The sequence below is a fragment of the Saccopteryx leptura genome, chromosome 6 (genome assembly GCF_036850995.1).
Source record: "Saccopteryx leptura isolate mSacLep1 chromosome 6, mSacLep1_pri_phased_curated, whole genome shotgun sequence".
In the NCBI taxonomy this organism is placed as follows: domain Eukaryota; kingdom Metazoa; phylum Chordata; class Mammalia; order Chiroptera; family Emballonuridae; genus Saccopteryx; species Saccopteryx leptura.
Window position 1 is genome coordinate 5576758 of NC_089508.1, and position 25322 is coordinate 5602079.

The 25322-nt window shown below is 57.8% G+C and overlaps 1 protein-coding gene across 4 annotated transcripts in view; it reads right to left on the minus strand.

The window, feature by feature from the left end:
* The window catches only part of EVL (Enah/Vasp-like), a 151096-nt gene that overhangs the window by 38940 nt on the left and 86834 nt on the right, over positions 1 to 25322 (minus strand). For all 4 annotated transcript variants that reach the window (XM_066388008.1, XM_066388009.1, XM_066388005.1 and 1 more), the window contains exons 2-3: positions 20361 to 20529; positions 10956 to 11133 (exon numbers count right to left, since the gene is read on the minus strand). In XM_066388008.1, the coding sequence (XP_066244105.1) occupies positions 10956 to 11133; positions 20361 to 20529 (347 nt within the window). The remainder of the gene's footprint in view (positions 1 to 10955; positions 11134 to 20360; positions 20530 to 25322) is intronic.

A 25322-nucleotide genomic window follows, 5' to 3' on the forward strand; every position in this document is an offset into this window, starting at 1 on the left:
AGACCTGCTTGTGCCACCCGAGTCGCCCTTCCCGCCCGGCCCGCCCGCCCGCCGAGTCCTGCACGCTGCGGCCAAGCCCTGCTTCCCTCGCCACCCCGTCCCAGAAGCCCAGCCACGCTGGGGCCCAGAGCACAGGCTGCCTCTCTTACCCCAGGAGTGGGTACGGATACCTTTTCAAATACTAGAAGAAAGTGATTAACTTCCAATAGTTATCGTAATTTACAGGTGACAACTTCCGCAGATATCACCTCATGCGATCCCCACAACAACCCTGTGAGGTAGGTACGACGAACCCCTGTGCAGATGGAGACCCCGCGTCTCCGAAATGGGACGTGACTTGTCAGCGGGCCTGCGCTGGGCACAGGCTGTCCGCGGCCGGGACCTGTCTGAGTCCGCGCGACGCACACGCCCCGCAGGCCGCGAGCACAGGGCCGCTGGCGGGCAGGCGCTCCTCCGGCGGTGATGCGAGGTGGGCCAAGGTGACGGGTGCGATTTCTGTGTGAGACAGTTCTATTTGCCATGTCCCTCAGGCACAGATAGCACCCCTCACCTTGCGCCCAGAGTCCCAGGCTGGCGAGCGGTGCTGGTTCGGGAGCGCTGTCCTGGTCTGCAGAGCACGGTGTGACGGCAGGAGGTGCCAGGCTTGTGCACGCCCAAAACAGACCCTTGGACGAAGTGGCGGGCCCCCCCACCCCCGTCCCCTAGGACACGACAGCCCTCCTTCACGGTGGTCAGCGGCAGCCGGGGGGCGGGCACCCAGAGCAGAGGCACGGCCCCGCCTGGCCGGGCCAACACGGAGTGTGGGAGCTGACCCGGGGCAGGGGCCAGTCCACGAGGGCTTGTCCAAACGACCTCGGTAGCACGGTCCCACGAGAAGTGCCAGCAGGAGGGACAGACGGAAGAAAGGGAAGAGAGGCTGACCAGCGAGGGTCTTGGTCCCGCCTTCTGGGGACCCGAGTGGTGCAGCCCCACTACGGGCTGGGGCTGGGCTCAGAGCCCCACAAGCCAGGCCGGCCAGGCCCTGCGGCCTTGGTCTGCTCACCCACCGTGCGTGGAGGCAGAGAAAGCTCATCGGGTCTGAGACAAAAAGGACACAGTCCGCCCTCCCGGCCTGACTGGACGCTACGCTGGAACAACGGGACAGCCCACCTGGTCCTCACCGTCAGGAGGGCGGCAAAGGTCCAGCCCTGAGGTGCAGGGAGGGGTGCAGCCATGTGGCTGGAAAGGCTGCCCGGGGGTCAAGTTCTGAGAGGAGAAGTGAGCGTTCAAGTCAAGTCGGGGGGACTGAGAGGGGACCAGGGGCGAGGGGGCGCTCTGCTGGTGGCCAGGAGGCCTCGGAGGGCCTGGGGGAACCCGGGCAGGGGCTGCGCCAGGACCGGCCACCAGAGGGCAGTCGGGAGCAGGAGGAGCGCGGGGAGGGCGCCAGGAAGCCTGCTCTGGCTGTCCGGGCGGTGCAGGGCCTCCGCCCTGATCTCAGGAGGGTAAGACAGCCCAGTACTTCTCCTTCTTTAGGAGAAAAAGGTAGGTAATTTCCAACAAATGTTCATGAGAAGCAAAACAGCCCTGACTCGAAGACCCCATAAGGGGAACAGGGAGGGAAATGGCTGTCTAAGAGTCCCGGCCAGGGCCCCTTCCAGGCCGGGCTGACGCTGTGCTGGGCATCACTGGGCATCGGTCAAGCACGTGGACACTGGAGAAGCTGGGAAGACCCCATGACCAGCACCAGGAGAGTCACACCGTGACAACATTCCCCAGTGATGCTAGCATGTGCGCACCCTCTCACACCTGGCCGCACCACCGCACTGAGAGGTGGATGAAAACAAGCTCCTCGCTCGGGTTTAATCCACCCACGTGGATGTCCAGAGCCACTGGGTTTTTTGCACCCACTTCCTTAGCTTTTTTCAGAGTCCCAGTGGGTAAAATGAGGTGGAGCTGTTCCGGCCGCATCAAGCTGTGGGCCTCTGGCATGCCTCAGGATGACCAACTGAGGCCCTGAGGTTAGCTCGGCGGTAGAGCGTCAAGGTGTGGGCCTCGGGCATGCCTCAGAACAACCAACTGAGGCCCTGGCAGGTTAGCTCGGCGGTAGAGCGTCAAGGTGTGGGCCTCGGGCATGCCTCAGAACGACCAACTGAGGCCCTGGCAGGTTAGCTCGGCGGTAGAGCGTCAAGGTGTGGGCCTCGGGCATGCCTCAGAACGACCAACTGAGGCCCTGGCAGGTTAGCTCGGCGGTAGAGCGTCAAGGTGTGGGCCTCGGGCATGCCTCAGAACGACCAACTGAGGCCCTGGCAGGTTAGCTCGGCCGTAGAGCGTCGGCCTGGCATGTGGAAGTCCTGGGTTCGATTCCCGGCCAGGGCACACAGGAGAAGCGCCCATCTGCTTCTGCACTCTTCCTCCCTCCTTCCTCTCTATCTCTCTTCCCCTCCCACAGCCAAGGCTCCACTGGAGCAAAGTTGGCCCGGGCGCTGAGGATGGCTCCGTGGCCTCCGCCTCAGGCGCTAGAATGGCTCTGGTTGCAGTGGAGCAACGGCCCCAGATGGGCAGAGCAAACCCCTAGTGGGCATGCCAGGTGGATCCTGGTCAAGTGTATGCGGGAGTCTGTCTCCCTACTTCTCACTTCAGAAAAAAAAAAAATAGACCAATTTGAAATCCGCTGCATTCAACCCTCAAACTGCAAGCGAAGGTGTCTTGGACTGTCCCGTTTCTGTTCCAGCTGCCCAGCCCCCCAACACCAGCAGCTCCCCGAGGCCTGTGGAGGATGCCCACTCTCCCACACTGAGCCCAGACACACGAGGCGTTTGCCCCCGATTTCCAGGCTGAGGCTGCTCTGGCCACAGCCCCGTGCTTGGCTGCACACCCATGACCTCATCTGAAATCTACACTGCACGTCAGTCCACAGACGGGAACCAGGCTTGGAGGAGTCCTGCCCAAGGTCAGACAGTCCACCTGCAACCGCCAGGCGGCTCTTCCGCTCTGCGAGTGAACTCCACGCTGCCGTCCCGGGCGGCCAGTCCCGCACAGGTCCAGGCGCAGGGACATCGGCGTGCCAGCACCCCTGCCCCCTCCTCCAGGCCTGGGCACGACGAGCCTGCTGGGCGTGTCCCTGGGCCCAGGTCTGGCGGTCTGCGCGGAAGGCCTCATTCCTGCCGTGGGGCTCTCAGGCCTTCTCCCCCCTCGTCTCAGCTACTCAGGCTCAGTCACAACACGAAGTGCGCCCAGCCCCGTCACTCCTGCGCACCTGCTGGGACCTCAGACTGCAGCAAGCGGGGGCTTGTGGGCCTTCTGATCTGGAAAGAGTTTCCTGGGGTCTTAGTGGGAGTTGAGACAGGACCCCTTTGGGGTCTGGGGTGGCCCACTCTGCCCTGAGTTGACCGTGGGGAAAGAGAGGGTGGCCGTGGGGAGTGGGCTGCAGGGTCCTGAGGCTCCGGAGGTGAGAACATTGGCTACCGGCTACCAGCTACCAGCCAGGGCAGAGGGCCCCACCCACTGGGCAGGCCTGACCGGATCTCACTAGAGGGAACCCCAAGGGGTAAAGGGACAAAATCGAGCCCTCACAATGGCCCTGGGTCCCAGGGAAAATTCCCTCATAGACTGGAATGGGTGGATCAGACCCGAGTCACCGGGCACAGAGAGACGGCGGGTACAGCCCCAGCTGTGCCCACCAGCGGTGACCCTGCGCAGGCACCTCCCTCCCGGCCTCTGGTATCTGCAGAGCGTACACGCCGTTTCTAGGTGCGCAGGGCTCCTGCCCAGCCTCAGCGGCGGTCTGCCACTCAGCAGAGGCTTTGAGGACAAAGGTTTTCCCAGAAGTCACCTCACACCGGGCGGCTGGACGCCCTCAGCTCGGGGCCTGCTCAACCCCACGGCGGCCCTGCTCTCCCAGAACACGAGACAGTTCTACGACCACGGGGAGAAGTCCCGAAGAACTCAAGCAGTTTCACAGAAGACGGGCAGGGTGGGGGCAGCCCGAAGGAATCAGGCTGTATTACAGGCTACCTGAACTACGGGGCCCCCACAGAGCACTGTCAGGTCATCTTCCAATAGTCAGTGGCACGACCGTGTCTGTTTTACAGACAAAGAGACTTGCACAGGGTCACACTGCTTATGCATGGTGGCGTAGAAGTTTGTGCCACGTGTGGAGAGTGGAGCGCCCAGAGGGCGGAATGCACGCGCCCCTTCCCCACACCTCGCCCACCCGGCTGGTTCTGCATTATACCCTTTATAACGGACCAGTGGCCTAGTATGTAACATGTCTCCGGAGTTCTGTGAGCTGCTCCAGGAAATTACTTGAACCCCAGGAGGGGTCACGGGAACCTCCGATTTACAGCCTGTTGGTCAGAAGCCCAGGTGATAACCTGGGTCTGTGACTGGCCTCAGAAGCAGGCGGGGTGGTGGGGGGTGAGAGGGGCCGTGTGTGGGTCGGAGCCCTGAGCCTTGGGAAGCCCCCACCCTGGTCAGAAGTGAGGCACGGAGGGCAGAGGGGGACGCGGTGGGGGCCCCGAGGTGCGTTCTCTCCGCGACACCACGCTGCTCATCTGAGTTTGGATGGAGGAGGGAGTGTCCTCACCCCAGCTTCCCTGACGGATGGGCCGTGGCTGGAACCCCTCTCGGGCTCAGAGGCTCTGCTGTGAGGCGGGCAGGCACTGTGCATCTACCTGGCACTGTCAGGTGACACTCAAGTGAGACCACAGACGTGACGCCCGGAGGGACTGGCCCGACGGTCACAGAACTCCTGTCCACCCTGCCAGGCACGGTGGCCTCTTTTCATTACGAACACTTTGGAATGTTCCCTGTATTCTCTTGAAGTGAAATTCCTGGACTATATAACCTACATACACAAACTAGAAAAAATAACACCTAAGTGCCCTAGGCAGGAGAAACAAGTACTCTATAACAACGCCTCAGCCACCAGGAGGTACGGTCAGGGCCTCGCGCCCACACGGGGGGCTCTGGTGTGACAGAGGTTTGATAAAGGGAGTTGTGTGGATGACAAACCTCACAAGCAACAATGCTTCCACAACAGAAAACAACTGTAGGGAAAGTTACAAACAAACAAAAACACAGTCTTCTTTTCAAGTATGTGGACGTTTGTATTCCTAGAAACTTAGCACATACTGGAGCAGGTTAGGAAAAAAAAGGAACTGCATTTTCCTAAGACAGAGCTCAGCGCTGGCTCAGATATTGAAGTCTTTCTCCCCCGCGCAGCCCCTGCCCAGGGCATCGCCAAGCGGCTCTATGTCCCCATGCCATCCCCGCTGAGAGCTACGTGTCTGGTCCAGCCCCAGAGCCTGCCAGGCGGAAAAACAGGCCCGGAGCCAGGTGCGAGGCAGTGGCTGACCGGGACAAGAGCCAGACTCCTCACCTCCACGCCAGGCTCTTCCCACAGACTCGAGTGAACTGCTGGAGGGCCGGAGTGCCCCGGGGACCTCAGACGCCGTGGCGGAGAGCCATACGCCCCGTCCCCACCGCAGCCCCAGCCCTGTGTGCTGAGGCCTCTGTCCTCCTCACTCCAGGCCCTCACACTCCCATGCCGAGGCTGACACGCCACCCCACCTCACAGACACTGGCCCAGACTCGGGGCTGCCAACCCCCCGCCGCTCGGGCCCCTTGCCCACCAGGAGACGCAGCTCACCCCCAGCACACGGAAAGGGCTACGCGGGTCTCCCGCTGGGTGAAGACCCTGGAAGACGACCAGACGGCGTAGACACCGCTTCACCGCGGCTTGTTGGGGGCGTGGGGGTCCAGTTATCACCTGCCAGGGCCTGAAACACACCCCGCGGCACCAGATCACCTCCACACGTCTGCCGAGGGAAGGACAGCTCCCCGGGTCATTAGAGGCGCACACGCTTTGGGAGTGGGAGTTACGCAGCTGTCGCTGAAGGTGCGAGGAGTCTGTGGTCCTCCAGGCTGCGCTGCGCTTGTTAAAGCTACGCTGAAAACAACGGGGAGAACAAGATCGCCAGTGAATGAATGACAAATGTGCACCACACTGGTGAACAAAACGCAGACCACAATGACGTGTTTTCCTTCTCGTGTTTACTGAGGTTGAGGGGAGTGCTCACGCTCAGCGCTGGGAAGGCTGGGCAGCGGAGGCTCGTGCTGGACGGAGCGTAAACCAGTCCACTTGTTCTGGAAGGCATTTGGGCAAAACATATGAACACTTTAAAACTGTATACAGTGAGCCCTGGCCGGTTGGCTCAGCGGTAGAGCGTCGGCCTAGCGTGCGGAGGACCCGGGTTCGATTCCCGGCCAGGGCACACAGGAGAAGCGCCCATTTGCTTCTCCACCCCTCCGCCGCGCTTTCCTCTCTGTCTCTCTCTTCCCCTCCCGCAGCCAAGGCTCCATTGGAGCAAAGATGGCCCGGGCGCTGGGGATGGCTCCTCGGCCTCTGCCCCAGGCGCTAGAGTGGCTCTGGTCGCAACATGGCGACGCCCAGGATGGGCAGAGCATCGCCCCCTGGTGGGCAGAGCGCCGCCCCATGGTGGGCGTGCCGGGTGGATCCCGGTCGGGCGCATGCGGGAGTCTGTCTGACTGTCTCTCCCTGTTTCCAGCTTCAGAAAAATGAAAAAAAAAAAAAAAAAAAAAAAAATAAAACTGTATACAGTGAGCCTGCCCTGAGGTGGCGCAGTGGATAGAGCACTGACCTGGAACGCTGAAGTCACCAGTTCGAAACCCCAGGCTTGCCTGGTCAAGGCACATACAGGAAGCAATCAATGAACAACTAAAGTGAAAAAACTGTGATTGCCGGGTTCGATTCCCGGCCGGGGCACACAGGAGAAGCGCCCATCTGCTTCTCCACCCCTCCCCCTCTCCTTCCTCTCTGTCTCTCTCTTCCCCTCCCACAGCCGAGGCTCCATTGGAGCAAAGTTGGCCCGGGTGCTGAGGATGGCTCCTTGGCCTCTGCCTCAGGTGCTAGAATGGCCTTTCAAGGTCTTTCAAGGGCCTGCCTATTCCGTGTAGAAGTGAGGCAGCAAACCTTTCCTCTGTTGTGTCCATTCTCTCTAGAATATGTCAAGAATCCTGGCTTGACAGTGGCTTCACTAGGCTGAGAGGCAGAAAGGAACACAGACAGATACAAACCATGGCCTTCACCTGTGGTCACCACGCAGACTTCGCAACCTGTATGAATGAGGGAATTCCGGGTTTGAATTCCCGCTAATTCTCTGGCTGCGGTACTCCAGGGAAGCCGGCTCCCTCTCTGAGCCCTGGCTTCCTAACCAGGGACCTCATCTGGGAATGCGCCTCCGGGGCTGCAGCGAGACCCCAGTGGGAAGGGGTGGAGGGATCAGCACCAAGTCCTCAGCACCTGTAACTAAGTTGCTTTCAGGTTCCTATCTCAGGGTTCCCTGTCCGGCTGGTGTGGAAGCCTGGAGGCAGCCACACATGAGGACAGAGACAGAACGCTGAGCAAGACCCACCTGCAGGGACACTGAGCTGAGAAGTGACCACGACCCGCAGGCGCGAGCTCGCTGCCACTGCAGAACGCGCTGAGGAGAGGGGGTTGCGGGCGGCATGGCCGAGGGCCCCTCCACACTGTGTAAGAGGGACCTAAGGCCACACCTGACACACGAGGACCAGGAGCTCACTGACAGACCAAAAGGGAAAGCGGCGATATTACCTGTGCCCTTAGGACACGCCAGGCTGCTTGCCGAGTGCTCTGTAAACAGTCTGGACTCAATCTTCCTAACGACCCTAGGCAGTGGGCTTGTCATCCCAAGGCCACAGGTGGCAGAGCAAGGACTTCACGTCAGACCTGGTTGCCCCCAAACAAACCACAGCACACTGCCTCTCCCGAGGGGGGAGGGGCAATTTCCCCACCGAGGATTCAACAGGGGCGCTCAGTCAGCTGGCGGTAAGGCCTTCTGCACGGCTGGTTGACGGGTTGCGGAGAGGCTGCGCGTGCCCGTGAGCGCCAGAAGCTGAGCCACCGACAGCTGGCAGGCTGGACTGGCATGGCACAGCCGCCCTGGGAGCCGCATGCCGCACGCCGCAGCGACAGGGCTAAGGATGGAGACAGCACCGTGGGGAAGAACCAGGCACAGGGTCCACTCTGCACGGAGTGTGCACACAGCGAAGTCCAAACACCGCCCAGCGCCGAGGGGAAGAGCCAGGCACAGGGTACACTCTGCACGGAGTGCGCACACAGCGAAGTCCAAACACCGCCCAGCACCGAGGGGAAGAACCAGGCACAGGTACACTCTGCACGGAGTGCGCACACAGCGAAGTCCAAACACCGCCCAGCACCGAGGGGAAGAACCAGGCACAGGGTACACTCTGCACGGAGTGCGCACACAGCGAAGTCCATACACCGCCCAGCACCGAGGGGAAGAACCAGGCACAGGGTACACTCTGCACGGAGTGCGCACACAGCGAAGTCCATACACCGCCCAGCACCGAGGGGAAGAACCAGGCACAGGGTACACTCTGCACGGAGTGCGCACACAGCGAAGTCCATACACCGCCCAGCACCGAGGGGAAGAGCCAGGCACAGGTACACTCTGCACGGAGTGCGCACACAGCGAAGTCCAAACACCGCCCAGCGCCGAGGGGAAGAGCCAGGCACAGGTACACTCTGCACGGAGTGCGCACACAGCGAATTCCAAACACCGCCAAGCTGCTCTCCTCACTGACCGTGGCCCCTGGCTGTCCGGGGTCTGGGACACGTGCCGAAGCTCCCCAGCCGCACTTCTAAGACTTGGCACGCACGGTCTCAGGTTCTGCCTCGGGGGAGGGGAGCACAGTCCCCAGTGGCCAGGGTCTCCCCTCCACCAGAGCTTGCCTGCAGGCAGGTCAGGCCACGGCCAACGAACCAGATGGGCAACTGCTCCTCCTGACGCAAGTCTGAAATCAGGCCACTGTCATACTGTGACCACTTACCCCAAACTAGGTGGCAACAGCCACCCCAACAAAGACATCCATTCCAGCCAGCGGCAGGGGTCTGGCCCTCAGTCTGAGGTACCACCTGACCCCATAAGCTATTCCTCGGAACGGGTCACAGGTTTCTCACATGAACAGGAGGCAGGTAGACCGACTTCCTCGTGATTCTATGGTGAATTTAATCAAGTAACTAGTTTTATATAATTTAAGTGGTTGTTTTGAAAGAATTAATCGTCCGACTCAATGAAAAGCCTTTTCTTTCTGTTTTTAGTCTCCCAGTGTATCCGAGTACACAGATACAACGAAGCCTACTCAGCTCACACGTCGGGGCAGGCGAGGCGGGTCAGATCCAAACCTTAAACTGTGAAGCTCAAGGCCCGCGGACGGAAACCGTTCAGTGGACATTTACGTGGTGCTTACAGCGCTGCAGGCCCTGTGCTGGTCACACTGCACCCGGGGCGGAGTGACTTTGTCGCCTTGCACCCCAAGTTCACAGCAGAAAGCCCACGCCCCTTAGAGCCGCTTCACGGCGGGAGAGCACCGTGTGAGTACCTGTTCCGTGCCCAACCTATGGGGAGCATACAAAACATGCTCTCTATTTACTTAAAACAGTGATTTTCAACCTTTTTTCAGCTGCGGCACATTTTTTACATTTAGAAAATCCTGGGGCACACCATCTACGAAAATGACACAAAATGACACTCTAACACAGTACATATTATACATATAGTTAATAATACAGTTTCTAAATGTATTTATACTCACACCTGATCATGTCTCACGGCACACTGGTTGAAAAACACTGACTTAAAAAATAATTCCCCATGGGTTTAAACCGGGTCCCCCCATGGCAACAGATCAGGACTCTAGATGCGAGAAGCCACACCCCTGCCCAGCTCTGAGCACTGTGTCTCCCCTCGCCCCACCCCAAGTCCAGCAGCAGGAACAGCAGAGACAGCAGTAATACCCACACCACCAGACACTTTACATTCTGGCTCACTTAAATGTAGAAACAATGCCCCCACCACCCTGTTTTATAGATAAGGACACGAGGCACAGGAGAATGAAGTCACTTGCTCGGGGCTCCCCAGCTGGGCCAGGACTCACACCCAGCACGGGCCCCAAGCCTGATTTTAGACCACCAGGACCCACCAAGAGAAGCTCTCCAGCCAAGTGCAGGGTCACAGTCATGGCCGGCCGTCAATTTGCCCATGCCCCAGAAAGCCTCCGTCCTCCCTCTGAGCTAACGCTGCAAATTTGCAATGAAAGCCACAGGCATTTCTGCTCATTGCTTTAACCGCTCTGCTTAGGGACTTCTGCTAGCAACCCCCTCCCAACCCCCCCCTCTGTCTGTACCCAAGCCTTCCCCATCTTTGGGGCCTTCACTGTGAGTCCGCATCACCACTGGTCTCCTCTCCATCCCTTCCCCACGCGGGCCCTGGGCCTCAGGAGCTCGGCCACGGTCCACTTCCTGGCGCACGCCAGCCTTCATGCTCCCTGTCCCTGCAGTCCCCCTGCCCGAGCCTGCCCCCCCCCCCCGCGAAGCCCCCCCCACCCCGGCAGGCAGATGGGCAGTCACCGGTTTCCTCTCCACTTCCCTAGCACTGAGCTCACACCCACTAGAGTACTCGCCGCAGGACCTGTAATTGGCAGGTTACGGGTCTGTCTACCCAGAAATACGAAGTGCCCGAGGGGAAGGACTCATCTATTCTTTCTCGTGTGTTCTGCCTACCCGGTTCTCACACCCCGTAGTTCCAGTTTCTAGTAAACGGTTGTCAGGAACATAAATAATTGAATTCAAGAATAATGGCAGCTGGCTCTCTCCCAGCCCTGCCGATACCTGCCCCAGAACAGGGAGGCAGGGTGACCAACGTTAAACAGATTGGGACACATAGCTTTAGGGACACGTCAGAGCAAATCTGAACGTCACAAATGGCAAGAGATGTCGACGCCATTTCCTCCTCCTTTCAAACTGTTAGCCTCTCTTTAGCCCTCGAGCTAGGCTGCGGTTTCCGAGAGAGGCCGTGTAAGGTCAGCGCAGGGTGGTGGGCCCGGGCGCCCGGCCGGGGGGCCCAGCTTACCTCCTTCCTGGGAGTTCATGATGTTCAGGGCAAACAGCATGGCGTTGGAGAACGTGGTCGCCTCCTCCTTGCTGGCGAAGTTCAGGCCGTAGACTTGGCGGGCGTCTCGCCACTGGTGGAAGGTTGGTGTTGCCTGATTGTACTTCAGCCCTTTAACGATTGAATAATTGATCACCACCTGGAGGGGAAGAGAGACAAACGCGTGTTAATAAGTAAGAGGTAAGCGAGCTGGAGGGAGCGGCTGCGGGGCGAGGACACTGTCCCCCAGGGCTGCCGGAGGACGGGAAGACGGGGTCTCCCAGGAGGGGACAGCTTCTCAGTAGGCTCTTCGGAGCGATGAGGGTTTAGACACCACCAGGCACTTCACTTAACTGGAGGCTGTGTGGTCGCCAGGTCCGGGTCAGAGCTCTGAGTGGGCGTCAGGGTCCTTGGGTCCGGGTCCTGGCCCTGCCTCCCAGCTGTGCCACCCTGCAGGTCACTGCCCCTCCCTGGGGCTCAGTGCCTCAACTACAAAGTGAGGACAATGGTCCTGGCTCTGCTGACCTCACGGGATCACTGCACCAGTCACACTGGGATACATGTCTTATCTAGACTTTCAGGCAGAGGCCCTTAAGGGTAAGGGTCTTTTCAAATTCCTACTTCTGCCTCCCAGACCCTCTGCTTGGAATGCATCAATAGTAAATGTATTATTAGTTAAAAAGACCACTTGGAAAAATTAGAACGTGCCCCACCAATGTCCAGCATTATTAAAATCTTCATTATTAATCCATCAGAAAGTACCAGCTGACTGTGAGGAGTGGTGCCGGGCCAGCACAGAGAGCTGCAGCGGAGCCCAGACGGAGCCCAGCTGTCCAGGGGCCTCCAGGCCGCTGGGGCCTTCCACGCCAGACCTGCCAACCTCTAACCTTCGGGCAGTTAACAGAATGAGCCAGTGGGGCTTCCAGATGGCATGGGACGGTGGGGGTCGTTACTCTGCATCCCAGTCCCCTCTGCCCGGGTCCCGGGATCTAACCTCATGGGACTTATCAGCTTTCCTGTCTGCGGAGGGGGAAGCCCAGGATAGGCTGTGGCATGGCACCCTACCGTGCAGCGTGCCGAGGGTGAGGGCTGTGGCATGGCACCCTACCGTGCAGCGTGCTGAGGGTGAGGGCTGTGGCATGGCACCCTACCGTGCAGCGTGCCGAGGGTGAGGGCTGTGGCATGGCACCCTACCGTGCAGCGGGCCGAGGGTGAGGGCTGTGGCATGGCACCCTACCGTGCAGCGGGCCGAGGGTGAGGGCTGTGGCATGGCACCCTACCGTGCAGCGGGCCGAGGGTGAGGGCTGTGGCATGGCACCCTACCGTGCAGCGGGCCGAGGGTGAGGGCTGTGGCATGGCACCCTACCGTGCAGCGTGCCGAGGGTGAGGGCTGTGGCATGGCACCCTACCGTGCAGCGTGCTGAGGGTGAGGGCTGTGGCATGGCACCCTACCGTGCAGCGTGCCGAGGGTGAGGGCTGTGGCATGGCACCCTACCGTGCAGCGGGCCGAGGGTGAGGGCTGTGGCATGGCACCCTACCGTGCAGCGGGCTGAGGGTGAGGGCTGTGGCATGGCACCCTACCGTGCAGCGGGCCGAGGGTGAGGGCTGTGGCATGGCACCCTACCGTGCAGCGTGCCGAGGGAGAGGGCTGTGGCATGGCACCCTACCGTGCAGCGGGCTGAGGGTGAGATTCTGCAGACAAAGCACCTCACACGGCTGCCGGCTCATAGCACGCCATCCGTCAGCCTCACCCGAGAAGCAGGGAGTACCCAGAGATGGAAGTCTGCGAGCAGCGTCTGGTGGCCTGCCCTTCGTGATGCCAGGCCAAGGGGTGCCTCAGCAGCGGCACAGGTGACTGCTCAGACCTCCCTGGCTTTGAGCTCCAGGGTTTGTGACCTGAAGTTGTAGATAACTCTACCGTGCCCCCCGGTTAGGAAGAGACTCAGAGGTGCGAAGGGCCGTGGCCAGGACGCCCTGCCTGCACAGAACCGACGTCCCGCTCCCCTGTCCTGCGCTGCGGCCGTGCTGAAGGGTACAGTAAGGCCGAGGACGTGGCGTGGACGGCGCCCGATGGGGCTTTTCCCCAGGTCTCGCCTGGCGCAAGGGTTTGGGTCATCCCACAGTGAAGAGAGAGAAAGCAAGTGAGAGTGAGCTACAGAGACAGAGAGAGAATGCAGGAACCTCGTCAGCTGGAGAAAGGCAAGCGCTTCACAGCTGAACTGTTCCACACCAACAGGCCTCTCTGCTCAGGCTCCTCTCCAGGGTCAGCTGCGATCATCAGAGAAGGGGCCGCAGACCTGAGGCATGCACGCATGATCAGACGCACAGTCTGTGATGGTTAAACCTGCTCGTAAGATCGGAGGGCACCCCGAGGTGGTGCGGTGACCAGAGGGAGCAGCTCGGCCTCTGTTCCTTCCTGCTCTGGGAGTCCGGGGTCCGCGTTTGAGCGTTTCTGTGTCAGGAGCCGCACGCTAGTGGGCCCTGACCAGCTGGAGCCAAGCCAGGGGAAAACGCTTTCCAGGGCAGAAGGCCTGGCAACCATATTATGTCAAAAATGGCCGAGGTTACTGGAGCAAGAGACAGCAACCCTCCGTAGAGCAGCATGGCTGCCGTCTCCCGGAGTCTGCGGGGACGCGGCGGGGCGGGGGTCCGAGAGCCCTGGGGTCTGACACCACCGGTAAGCTATGCGCTTGCAGAGGGACTCAGGGGCTGTGGGAACTGGGGGAGGCCGATGCTGACCCAGCACACGGAAAAAGTGCAGCCAAAAGAATCAGTGAAAGGAACTCACACAAGGCTGCAGAGAGTATCTGACTCATCTGCCCTGTTTACAGTGGGGAACACCGAGGCCCAGGGAGCACGAGCCACTCGCCCCAAGCTGCCCAGGAAGTGAATGGCAGGACTGAACTTAGAAGCTGTGTCTATCACCAGGACTCTGTGAGACCCGATTACCGGGATAAGGAACTGAAACCATTGTTCCTGAAATTCCCTCTGCAGTCCTAGCTCTAACCTCTGGAGCCCCATGAGCGGCTCTCTCATGCTGGAGACGTTCAGATACGAGGCTGGGGGAGCACCAAGAGGCCCTCCGAAGGGCACACCCCAGTCTGTGAGCTCTCCAGGTTCTTGGTCACACGGGGCTGGTCTCTGCCCTGGCCGCGGCTCCTGGGATGGCCATTTCTGTCCTTTCTATGCCTCGAGTACTGACAGAAAGACTGCCCACCGCGTGCGGCCGCCTGCCGGCTAGACGCAGCCCACCCAGTCAGGGCTGCTCTGAGGACAGCCGTGGTGCTGGGTGCGAGGAGTGGGTGGAGGGCTCCGAGTCCAACGGTCCCGGACTACAACTCTGGCTCTATCACTTGGCAGTTGAACGACCCTGGGCAAGTCCTGACCATAGCTTCTTTACACGTAAAATGAAGACAATATTATAAATCCTGCTGCACTGAATATTCTTGTCATATATCTGTGTGAACATGTGTTTCTATAGGATCGATTCTGACAAGCAGAACGGCTGGATCATTGAACGTGACCCACAAGAAATTTGTATTTTCTCTTGGAAAAGGTACTTCTCAATTGCCCTCTGAAAAGGAGAGTCCGTGCAATGAGTTTTGGATGTACGTGCAGACGACACACCCTGTGTCACCTGGCCATCTGCTCAGAGGAGTCCAGGAACACTCAACGGGCTGACAGTCTGTATCCACCCACAGCTCCGTCCTCTTGTTACACTGCTTAGACCGTGTGCATCATGGCAAGTCCTCCGGGCCGTGGCAGAGCTTCAGGAACACCCCTCCCAACACTCCTGCCACAGGCGACCGTGTGGCTGCCTGTCGTCGCTATCAGTTACTTCCGCCTGTCCTTGAACTACACACACAGAAATGGATTCTTCCGGCACGTGCTGTTGCTCATTTACTCAACACAATGTCTATGAAATTCATCCGCTTAACTGCATTTATAAATAGTTAATTCTTTTCGATCGCTATATAACATTTCATCTTTTGATATACCACAAATAACTAATCATTCTCCTGTCCATAGGCATCTGTGTGGCTTCTAGCTGTTGGCTATTATGAGTAAGACTATGACTGTTTTCATACATGCCTTTCACTGGACACAGGTGTGGACTGAGCTTTGGTGGGGTCTGTCTAGCCATTTTCTGGAGAGGCTCTATCAAGTTATCCTTCCAGCTGACACTAGCAGTGTGGCACAGCCGGGAGAACCCTTCGTCTCTTCCCTTAAATTTATAAGTCGGACATCTATGATCCAACCAATGTTCCTCTGCTCAACACACAATCTTGCCCAAGAGATCCACGCATGAGCACCTCTGAAGGTGGACGTACTGGACAGGCAGGAGATGCGGGACAGGAGGAAGGACAGGGGCAGCCCTGGGCGTGGCCCCCACACTATGGCCCTGTGGAAGGCAGGGGGGACAGGAGGAAGGACAGGGGCAGCCCTGGGCGTGGCCCCTACACTGTGGCCCTGTGGAAGGCAGGGGGGACAGGAGGAAGGACAGGGGCAGCCCTGGGCGTGGCCCCCACACTATGGCCCTGTGGAAGGCAGGGGGGCAGGCTTGCTCCCTCCACACCCCCACTGCTGCGGGAGCAGGAGCAGCAGCGGAAACACATCGAACAGCACGGTGCTGCCTGCAGCCAGAGGGCCATCGAGAACAGGAGTCGGGGCCGCTGCTCGAGGACCTGGTGCCCCGCCCCCGCCATGTGGTGGTGCCGAGACTGAGGCCACCTGACACTGTGGGGACACCTATCGCCCGGTCACCCAGGAGTCACTTTCCACATCAACCCTCCTCCACCCACAGTGAGCGGGGAGTACCATCTACAGGAAAACCAAAGACAGCCCTCTAACGACCAGTCTGCTGACTTGTTATGACCAAAATGGTAACTGAACGAGAGGAATCCACTATCCCAAGTGCACAGAAAATGACGCTTCTCCAGGAGCCAACCTCAAGGTCGTGGGAGACTGGGATGTAAATTACGGAGAATTCGAGAGGGCAGTAATCGAGTGACTCAAAGGAGCTACAAGGAAACTCCGGACAGTTCGGTGAACTCAGTAATAAAATGAATAAAAAGCAGTACTTTACCAAAGAGATGGAGACTATAAAAAATAAGAACCAAATGAAATTCTGGAGCTGAAGAACTCAAGACATAAGATGAAGAATGCATCAGAAAGCACTGGACATAGTGCAGACCAGATAGAAGAGAGGGCCAGTGAGCATGAAGACAGAAGCTAGAGACGACTCAGGAGGAATAAGAGAGAGAACTTAAGAGTTAAAAGAGAAAAAAAAAAGGAGCCTGACCAGGCGGTGGTGCAGTGGATAGAGTGTAGGACTGGGATGTGGAGGACCCAGATTAGAAACCTGGAGGTTGCCAGCTTGAGCGCAGGCTCATCTGGTTTGAGCAAGGCTCACTAGCTTGAGCCCAAGGTCACTGGCTTGAGCAAGGGGTTACTCGGTCTGCTGAAGGCCCATGGTCAAGGCACATATTAAAAAGCAATCAATGAACAACTAAGGAGCCACAACAAAGAATTGATGCTTCTCATCTCTCCCTCCCTCCCTATCTGTCCCTCTCTCTGATTCTCTCTCTGTCTCTGTCACAAAAATTAGAAAAAAAGGAAAGAACTCTATGAGAACTATCTGACCCCATTAAAAAAGCAACATAAAATGGGCATCCCAGAAGGAGAGGAGAGGGAGAAGGGAAAAGAGCCAAGTCAAAGGAATAATTGACAAGAACTTCCCAAACCTAGGGAAGGAACTGGATCTTTGCGTATGAGATGTTAACAGAACACCTAATTATCTGACCATAAAAAGACCTTCTCCAAGGTACATTCTAAACCAGGGTAGTCCACCTTTTTATACCTCCCGCCCACTTTTGTATCTCTGTTAGTAGTAAAGTTTTCTAACCACCCACTGGTTCCACAGTCATGGTGATTTATAAAGTAGGGAAGTAACTTTACTTTATAAAATTTATAAAGCAGCAAGTTAAAGCATATAATAATAATTACTTACCAAGTACTTTATGTCGGATTTTCGCTAAGTTTGGCAGAATAAATCTTTTTTTTTTAAAGATTTTATTTATTCATTATAGAGAGGGGAGAGAGAGAGAGAGAAAGAGAGAGAGAGAGAGAAGGGGGAGGAGCAAGAAGCATCAACTCCCATATGTGCCTTGACCAGGCAAGCCCAGGGTTTTGAACCGGCAACCTCAGTGTTTCCAGGTTGACGCTTTATCCACTGCGCCACCACAGGTTAGGCAGCAGAATAAATCTTTATGAACCAACTTATTATAGTTTAAATCTATCTTTTTATTTATACTTTGGTTGCTCCGCTACCGCCCACCATGAAAGCTGGAACGCCCCCTAGTGGGCGGTAGGGACCAGGTTGACTACCACTGGTCTAAACTGTCAAAAGTTAATGATAAAAAAAGGAAAAGAATTCTCGCCTGGCCTGCGGTGGGGCAGCGGATAAAGCATCGACCTGGAACGAATGCTGAGGTTGCCGGGTCCAGACACACAAAGGAAGCAACTACTCTGAGTTGATGCTTCCTGCTTCTCCTCCTCCCTTCCTCTCGCTAAAAATCAATAAATAAAATTAAAACACAAATTCTCAAGGCAGCCATGGAAAAAAATGACAGTAACCTACAAAGGGAATCCCCATCAGATTATTATCTGATTTCTCAGTAGAAACCTCACAGGCCAGTAGAGTGATACATTAAAAATATCGAGAGACACCACCAGCCAAGAATACCATATCCAGCAAAGTTACCCTTCAGATATGAAAGAGAAATAAAGGTCTCCCCGACAAACAAGCTACGGGAATTTACCACCACAAGACCGATTAGAAGAAGTACTGAAAGGAGCTCTCCCAGCAGGAGCACAAAGACAAAAGCACACAAAACTTCCCGAGGAGGGCGAGAGACAGACCAGGGCACAGAGGTCAGGGAGAGTACATTAGAGAGAACCACAGTCACTACAGCTTGGTGATGATTCTTGTACCGCTCTCCCCGTGGGGTTACGGCGAGGCTGGAACAGAAGTGCTCCGTGAGGTATAGGAGATCCCTATGTGGGTATAAAGCCAGGAATCTGTTCCCCTTAAACCGTTACAGCTTTTAACCCACACTGACTGGAAAACAGACCTGTGGAAATTAGTCTTTTCTCCTGCGGTTCATAAAAGTTACTGTGAGCCAGGTGCCCTGCCACGGTCACTAAGGCCTTGGTTTCCCGAGACTCTCTGATGTTCCTAGCTAACATGCGCCTCCATCTGGGGGCAGTCTCAACCACATTCTAGAAACCTGTGCCTAGAACATGCAGTTCCCAGTGCAAGGCTGTGCTGGTAGCTTCTCTGTTACCACGCTGGAGTCAACACAGCCTCTCTGAATTTTCCTAGGAGACCACTGACCACAGTGGCCAGCCTCCCGGCGTGGGGAGAAGCCCTCTCCCAAATGAGCCCCAAGAAGTGCAGTTTCCTCTGCAGGAGGCAGCGAGGCCTCGAGACTCCCGAGAACCAGGTGCACAATGGTTCCCGGGAAGCCTGTTCTCCAGTCCCGGGCCTTTCCCAGCACACTGTGCTGCCATCCCAGTGTGCCCCCCCAGAGGCGTGGAGGGCACGGCAAACTGGTCATAATAAAGGCAATCACTCAGGGAACACCCCCATGCTTCAGACACTGTGCTGCCATCCCAGTGTGCCCCGAAGGTGGGGGGGGGCAGCCCAGAGGCATGGGGGGCACGGCAAACTGGTCACACTAAAGGCAACCACTCAGGGAACACCCCCATGCTTCAGACACCGTGCTGCCATCCCAGTGTGCCCCCCCAGAGGCATGGGGGACACGGCAAACTGGTCATAATAAAGGCAATCACTCAGGGAACACCCACCATGCTTCAGACACTGTGCTGCCACCCCAGTGTGCCCCGAAGGGGGGGGGGAGCCCAGAGGCGTGGAGGGCATGGCAAACTGGTCATAATAAAGGCAATCACTCAGGGAACACCCACCATGCTTCAGACACTGTGCTAGGTAACGGACCTCATGTCGAAGGCGAGTGCCAGGGCGGAATGACAGTGCCGTCCCTGACCCAGGGCTGCTAGGGAAACGCAGGATGCCTTGGTTGTCACCATAATCGGGACTAAGGGTGCTACGTGCCCTTCAGTGAAGGCTGCAGTGTGCCCCCCCCCCCCCCCAGAGGCAGAGCCAGACCAATGACTTAGAGGAGCAGGGGAGCAGCTTGGAGAAGGTTCCTAGCAGTAGGGCTCACCACCAGGGGAAGGGATGCCTCTGAAGGTACCAGGAGTTCAGGTTAGACAGACCGCCTTTCATCAGGGGTCCTGAAGGGGGATGTCCCTTTTGGCCACAAGCATCTGAGACTTAATCGGGCTATTCTGGCCAAAGCAGAAACACATTCAACTGGCAACCCACTAAAAATAGGGTCTTAGGTTTCTGTTCTCTCTTTTCTAATTGCTAACATGCTGATTCTTACAGATAGCAGCTGGCCTGCTCTCAGCTCAGCCAAGGCTCGACCAACAAAGGGTGCCAGGAGATGCTCTTAGGTAAGAGTGTTCCAGAGCTGCGGAAACTACAGACCTGTTGATTTCACTGCTAAAAACGTCCCCGTCAGCTTCTAAGAAGAGCACTGGAGGGGAGCGCTGAGGTGCTAACCAAAGTCCCTGTGGTCAGGCCACACAGCCCTTTCTCCACGTCTATTTTGGTAAAGGTCACATCGGACGGCTCCGTCTTAGTGGTGTGCCCACGACTACTCCTGACGTGGGTGGACTTCGCCTGTGTTTGCAAAGGCACTTACCAGTACTCTCACCAACCCGCTCGTCCGATGTGTCCAGGGGGTGCTGTAAGGGAGAGAAACGATCCCAGGGTCCTCAAACCTCCCTGGCAGTCCTTCCAGAGGGAGCCTCACGGCGCTGATGAACCAAGAACCCTCACTGTCGTATCACTGATGGGTGTGGAGGCACAGACTAAAACTAACATTTGTGTAATGTATTTTTCAAAGCTGTTTCACGTCCATTGTTTTATTCCAATGTGACAATAACACAGTGAGGTCTGCAGGGGACGACTGTCTCTATGCGTCAGATGTGACAAAGTGTTCAGGAGACAGCTCGAGGTCCACCGTGGTGAATGAGAACATGGAGTCAGAATCTGAACCCAGATCTTCTGTCTCTAAATCTTTTTTTTTTTTAAATTTATTGATATTTTTAGAGAGAGGAAGAGAGCGAGAGACAGTGCCCTGACCGGGGATCAGACAGGAAACCTCTGTGCTTTGGGGCAGCTTCCGTAACCTACCGAGCGTTCCTGCCAGGCCGACCCCAAATCTTGACCTTACTGCTTTTACCTCCTTCCACTAGACGTCTCTGTGCGCCTGTGCGCGGGGCGGGCCCGGCACTCACCTGCTGGTCCTGCAGCTTCACTCCGACCACCCTGAAGGTGCTGCTGGCAGTGTTGTGGTAGATGTTGATCCGGCTGAACCCCTGCTGGCCAGGTTTGATCGGTACCCATTTCTTACTGGTGTCGTCGTAGACCATCACGGAAGCCCGGGCTTGGCAGATACTCTGTTCACTGCAGAGCAAGAGAAAACTTAAGTGTCAGCGGCAGCCACGAGGGACGGAAGCTGGCTTGGCCCTTTTCTGAATGAGAGGGCAACTGCTGCTGGACGCAAAGAAGCCTCCCCCTGCCAGACCCCCCCAATAGTCTGCGGCAGGGCTGCCCTGTGAGGAGACGGGGTCTCCCTCTCCAGAGACCACGGGCAGTGCAGAGGAGTTTTCTGTGCCCAAACTGTAGATGGCTGGGAAGAGACTCCCAGCTGCCCTCTTAGGGGTAAAGGTGCTTGAATCTGAAGAATCACGATCACAACTGGCCAATGCCTGCAGTCCTCTAGGCATAGCGTTCAACGAGGCAACGCAGGAAAGCACGTAAGCGTCACAACCTGTGAAGTGGCCACTATGACCCCCAATTCGTAGAGGAAGAAAACAGTGGCTTAGAGACTCAGAAAGATGTACACGAGTTCACAAGGTGTTCAGTGATGAAAAAAACCAGGATTTCCCACCAGTTCTGTGTGACTCTGGGGCACACGACAGAGACAGCACTCCTCACCAGCCCTGACCAAAGGCTCGGTCTGTGCCACTACGCTGGGGCGCCATCAGTGCGCTGTGTAGACAATAAAACACCCGGGCTCATTCTAAAGAACGGAGAGCAGCAAACCCAGACACACAGGTGCTGACCCTCCTGTGCTGAGCATGCTTCCTAACCAGCTGCGTCACCTGTTCAGAATGCGAGAGAAAACCGGGCTGGAGGCAAGAGGAGCCCCTGGAGAGAGGACACAGTCACCGCCACAGGCAGGCGCTCCTGCCACTGAGCTCCGCAGGAGCCGCCGGCCTCGTTTGCAGACGCGCCTAACGATCGCGAGGCTTTACTTCCTCTGCTCAGTGCGTGAGGACCCCCACGCCAAAGCAGTGCCCCGACCGCTGGGAGGCGTGGCCGTTATCAGAAAGGGAGGCCGGCCACATGAACACAACTGAGTTTGAATGAGAAACAAAAATTCAAGCCCAACAGTTCGGGCCCAATTAGTTCAGTAGAAGCAGAAGCGTGTACAATAGGCCCTGGACAGTTATCTCAGTAGGTCAGAGTCGTCCTTGAAACAGCAAGGTTGTGGGTTTGATTCCGGTCAGGGCACACACAGGAAGTAACCAGGAAGCCACAACTGAGTACAACAACATCTGAATGCTTCTCTCGCTCTCCCTCTCTCCCTCTGTCTCTCCAAGGTCGATTAATATGTAAAAAAAAGTGTGTACAATAATGGATGGGTGTAAAAATGAGACCAAGCTGTAGGGAAAGGTCACATTACCATGTTTAATGCAGGGAAACAAAATATTCTGAAAGGATCCCACTGCCCAGCTGCAGTGGTTACTGGGTGACAGTGGCTGGCTCTAGGAGCCTGGCCCTCAGTGACTTGGACACGTCTGCCCGGGCGACGCGGCCAGTGCCTGGGCGTCCTGAGGCTGAGCCTCCTCGGGACCCAGCGGCCTGGCTCCCCGAGGACGTGGATGGCGGAGGGTCCGGGGCACAGAGGACCATCACCCTGACAGTGACTCGGTGGGCAGGGGGTCCACGAGTCTGCACACAGGAGTCCTCACGTCACCTTCCGCGAGCCCCTCTGTGCCTGACGGTTGTCCAGCCAGGGACTGCACGTGCCAGTGCTGGGTCACAAGCCCACTCGGGAAGCCTGCTGGGCCTCAAACCTGCTGCAGACCCGGCTCTGCTCTGGGTTTGCGGTCTAGTGGACGCTCGACAGCCGTGCAAGCCTCGTGCTGGGGCTCTGTCCTGGACAGGTGTATCATATATCAGGAGTGACTCATAAGGACTTTTGTGTGCAACTGTGCCACATCTTCTTTCCGGAGGTCACTGCTCATTTAACAAACATGTAAGGGGACATCAGCGACAAGCTCAAGAGGCCCGGTCCTCCCAGAAGAGAGCCATGATACCGCTGGCAGGGTGGAAGGCGCAGACAGACCCGGCACGTGCTTCGCGCTCCCAGCCTTTGGAGCCGGAAATCGCGTCTTTTCAGAGAATGCTCTTGGGAGGAGCCCCCCCCCCCCTCCCCGCCAGCTAGGTCTCCTGGGCCCCGTCCTATTGAAGTCTGGTAGAATTAAACTGCGTGCAGAATCAGACAGACCGTGGCTGAAACCATAGTTTCTTCCGTCACTCTCCTCTAGCGAGTCCTGATTCGTCCCGTTCTGTGTCTGGGTCCCAAGATTGGATGGACCATTGCCTCTGAGTCTGACAAGCACGGACACCAGGGAGTCTGTGTGACAGTCACTGCCCTCAGCGAGCCCACAGCCACTCAGGAAATGAGACAGATGGTTACACACCCCACTCAGCCTGGGGGGGGAGCTGGGGGACTGAGGGGGTGGGGGAGCTGTGGGAGCCTTTCTGAAGAAATGCTGAGCGCCTGAAGACGAGGAGCTTTCAACCCAGGTGAACTCAGGAAGGGGTGTGAGCTCCTGGGTGAGGGGCACCAGGCGGAAAGGCGGGGTGGCAGGAAGGCCAGGAGGCAGGGTGGCGGGGAGGCAGGGAGGCAGGGTGGCGGGTTGGCAGGGAGGCAGGAAGGCCAGGAGGTGGGGTGGCAGGGAGGCCAGGAGGTGGGGTGGCAGGGAGGTAGGGTGGCACAGAGGCAGGGTGGTGGGGTGGCAGGAAGGCCAGGAGGTGGGGTGGCAGGGAGGCCAGGAGGTGGGGTGGCAGGAAGGCCAGGAGGCAGGGTGGCGGGGAGGTAGGGTGGCACAGAGGCAGGGTGGTGGGGTGGTAGGGAGGCTCGGTGGCGGGGTGGCAGGGAGGCCAGGAGGTGGGGAGGCAGGGTGGCACAGAGGCAGGGTGGTGGGGTGGCAGGGAGGCCAGGAGGTGGGGTGGCATGCCGGGTGGCGGGGTGGCACAGAGGCAGGGTGGGGGGGTGGCAGGGAGGCAGGAAGGCCAGGAGGCGGGGTGGCAGGGTGGCACAGAGGCAGGGTGGGGGGGTGGCAGGGTGGCACAGAGGCAGGGTGGGGGGTGGCAGGGAGGCCAGGAGGTGGGGTGGCAGGGTGGCGGGTGGCACAGAGGCAGGGTGGTGGGGTGGCAGGGTGGCACAGAGGCAGGGTGGGGGGGTGGCAGGGAGGCAGGAAGGCCAGGAGGCGGGGTGGCAGGCTGGCAGGGCCAGGTGCTGTGTGGAGCACGCACGTGGGCCCGGGCACCCGCACCCACACACCCTCCAGGAGCCTGGTGGAGACGCTGAGCTCCCCACTGCTGTGCTTGCCCTTGTAGGTGCTCACACACCAATAGCTATTTTTCTCATTGTAATAGTAGCCACAGGTTCCTTTTTCTGTTGTTGTTTTTAATATTTCAGGTTCAAATTAAACTTGCGGTTAACCAAAATACCCTGTTTCTCCCACCCCCACGTGAACAGTGCTCGTCTACCTCTGCTTATTTTATTTCCACCGGCAGCACCATGTGCAGCACAACACTAGTTTCACCTGCTTCAGGTCTGTCTGGCTCATTATCCCTCTGGGGTTCTGTTTGCTTTAACGAAGTCTTGGGTGTCACCCACCTCAGCAGGGCCCCTGGGCTCTGACCAGCCAGCCGCCTTTTCCACATCTCCGCTCGGACAGTATGCCAACTGCCCGACGCACAGACCCAAGGGTGTCCTCAACTTCCTTTGTCTAACTCACGTATCGTTTGAGGAAAGTAAGTTTGAGAGACAAACATTCTCTTTTTAAAAATATTATTTTTGAACGACTGAGAAACACGAGCATACAGAATTCCTCTCCCCCCGTTAGAAAGGCTGCTCCTAGGCCCTCCGCGTGGTCGTGTGTCGGCGCCCGTGCAGACCCGCCCCAGTGCCCCCAGCGCTGGGCTCCGAGGAGCACCGAGCCACGCGGGCTGGAGGACAGCCACGTCTGCTCCTCACGAGGGCTGTGCCTCTGACAAGCTGCTTTTTTAGGTGCTCAAACAACCAGCCGGTAAGTGGGGAACACTGGTCAGAATACACTGCTTGGTTTGTGCTTCTGGTGCCGAATACCGGATCGATGGACTTTCCCCGGGGCCCCAGCGGGCTTCTGGGAGCAGTTTCCTCATCCGTTGGAAGTGTGCGTCTGTCAGCCGGTCTAACCATTCTGGAAAGCGCAGGCCCTGCCCCCCCGGAGGCAGTTTCTCGCAGCCCCCTCTCCCTACCTGACCAGGGCAGAGCCTGTGACTCGGCCCCAGCTGACGGGCACAAGCCCAGCCACTCTCTCCTGTGCACAGTCACCTCGAGCCTGTCCCCACCCACGGGTCCGTCCCGGGGCTCTTCCAGGCACTCAGTACAAGACCCCGAGGAGCAGAGTGTAAGTTCATGAGTCAGGGCAGATGGGTGCGAGGCCAAAGAGGGGACAGACAGGAAGAGGGCTAACCCCAGAGACTTGCTGGGGACATGTGCCCAGGACTGAGCTTGGGCGGGACACAGCCAGGCCTCCAGGAGATGCCCTGGGCTCCTCACTGCGTTCCCCGCGGCCTCCTTGTCACTGAACTCACCAGCCTGTCCTGCGACCCAACCTCCACACAGGCATCCGTCTGCCCCGAGAGCGTGGGCTCCTGGAGGCAAGGGCCCTTGTTTCCCATTGCAAACCCAGGCACTAACAACGGCTTGCTGAAGAAATGGCTCTGACCGTGAGAAGTCATTTATGACTGTGTGCCCATGGGGACAGGCCTCTGAAAACCCTACTCCACTTATTCTCAGGGCGAGATCAGCCAGCAAACACCAGAATCTGTTAGAGGACCTCCAGTACTGTCTCGCCATGGCCTGGGATTGGGGAGTCAGGAAGCCACAGCCCTACGGGTGGGCCTGCTGC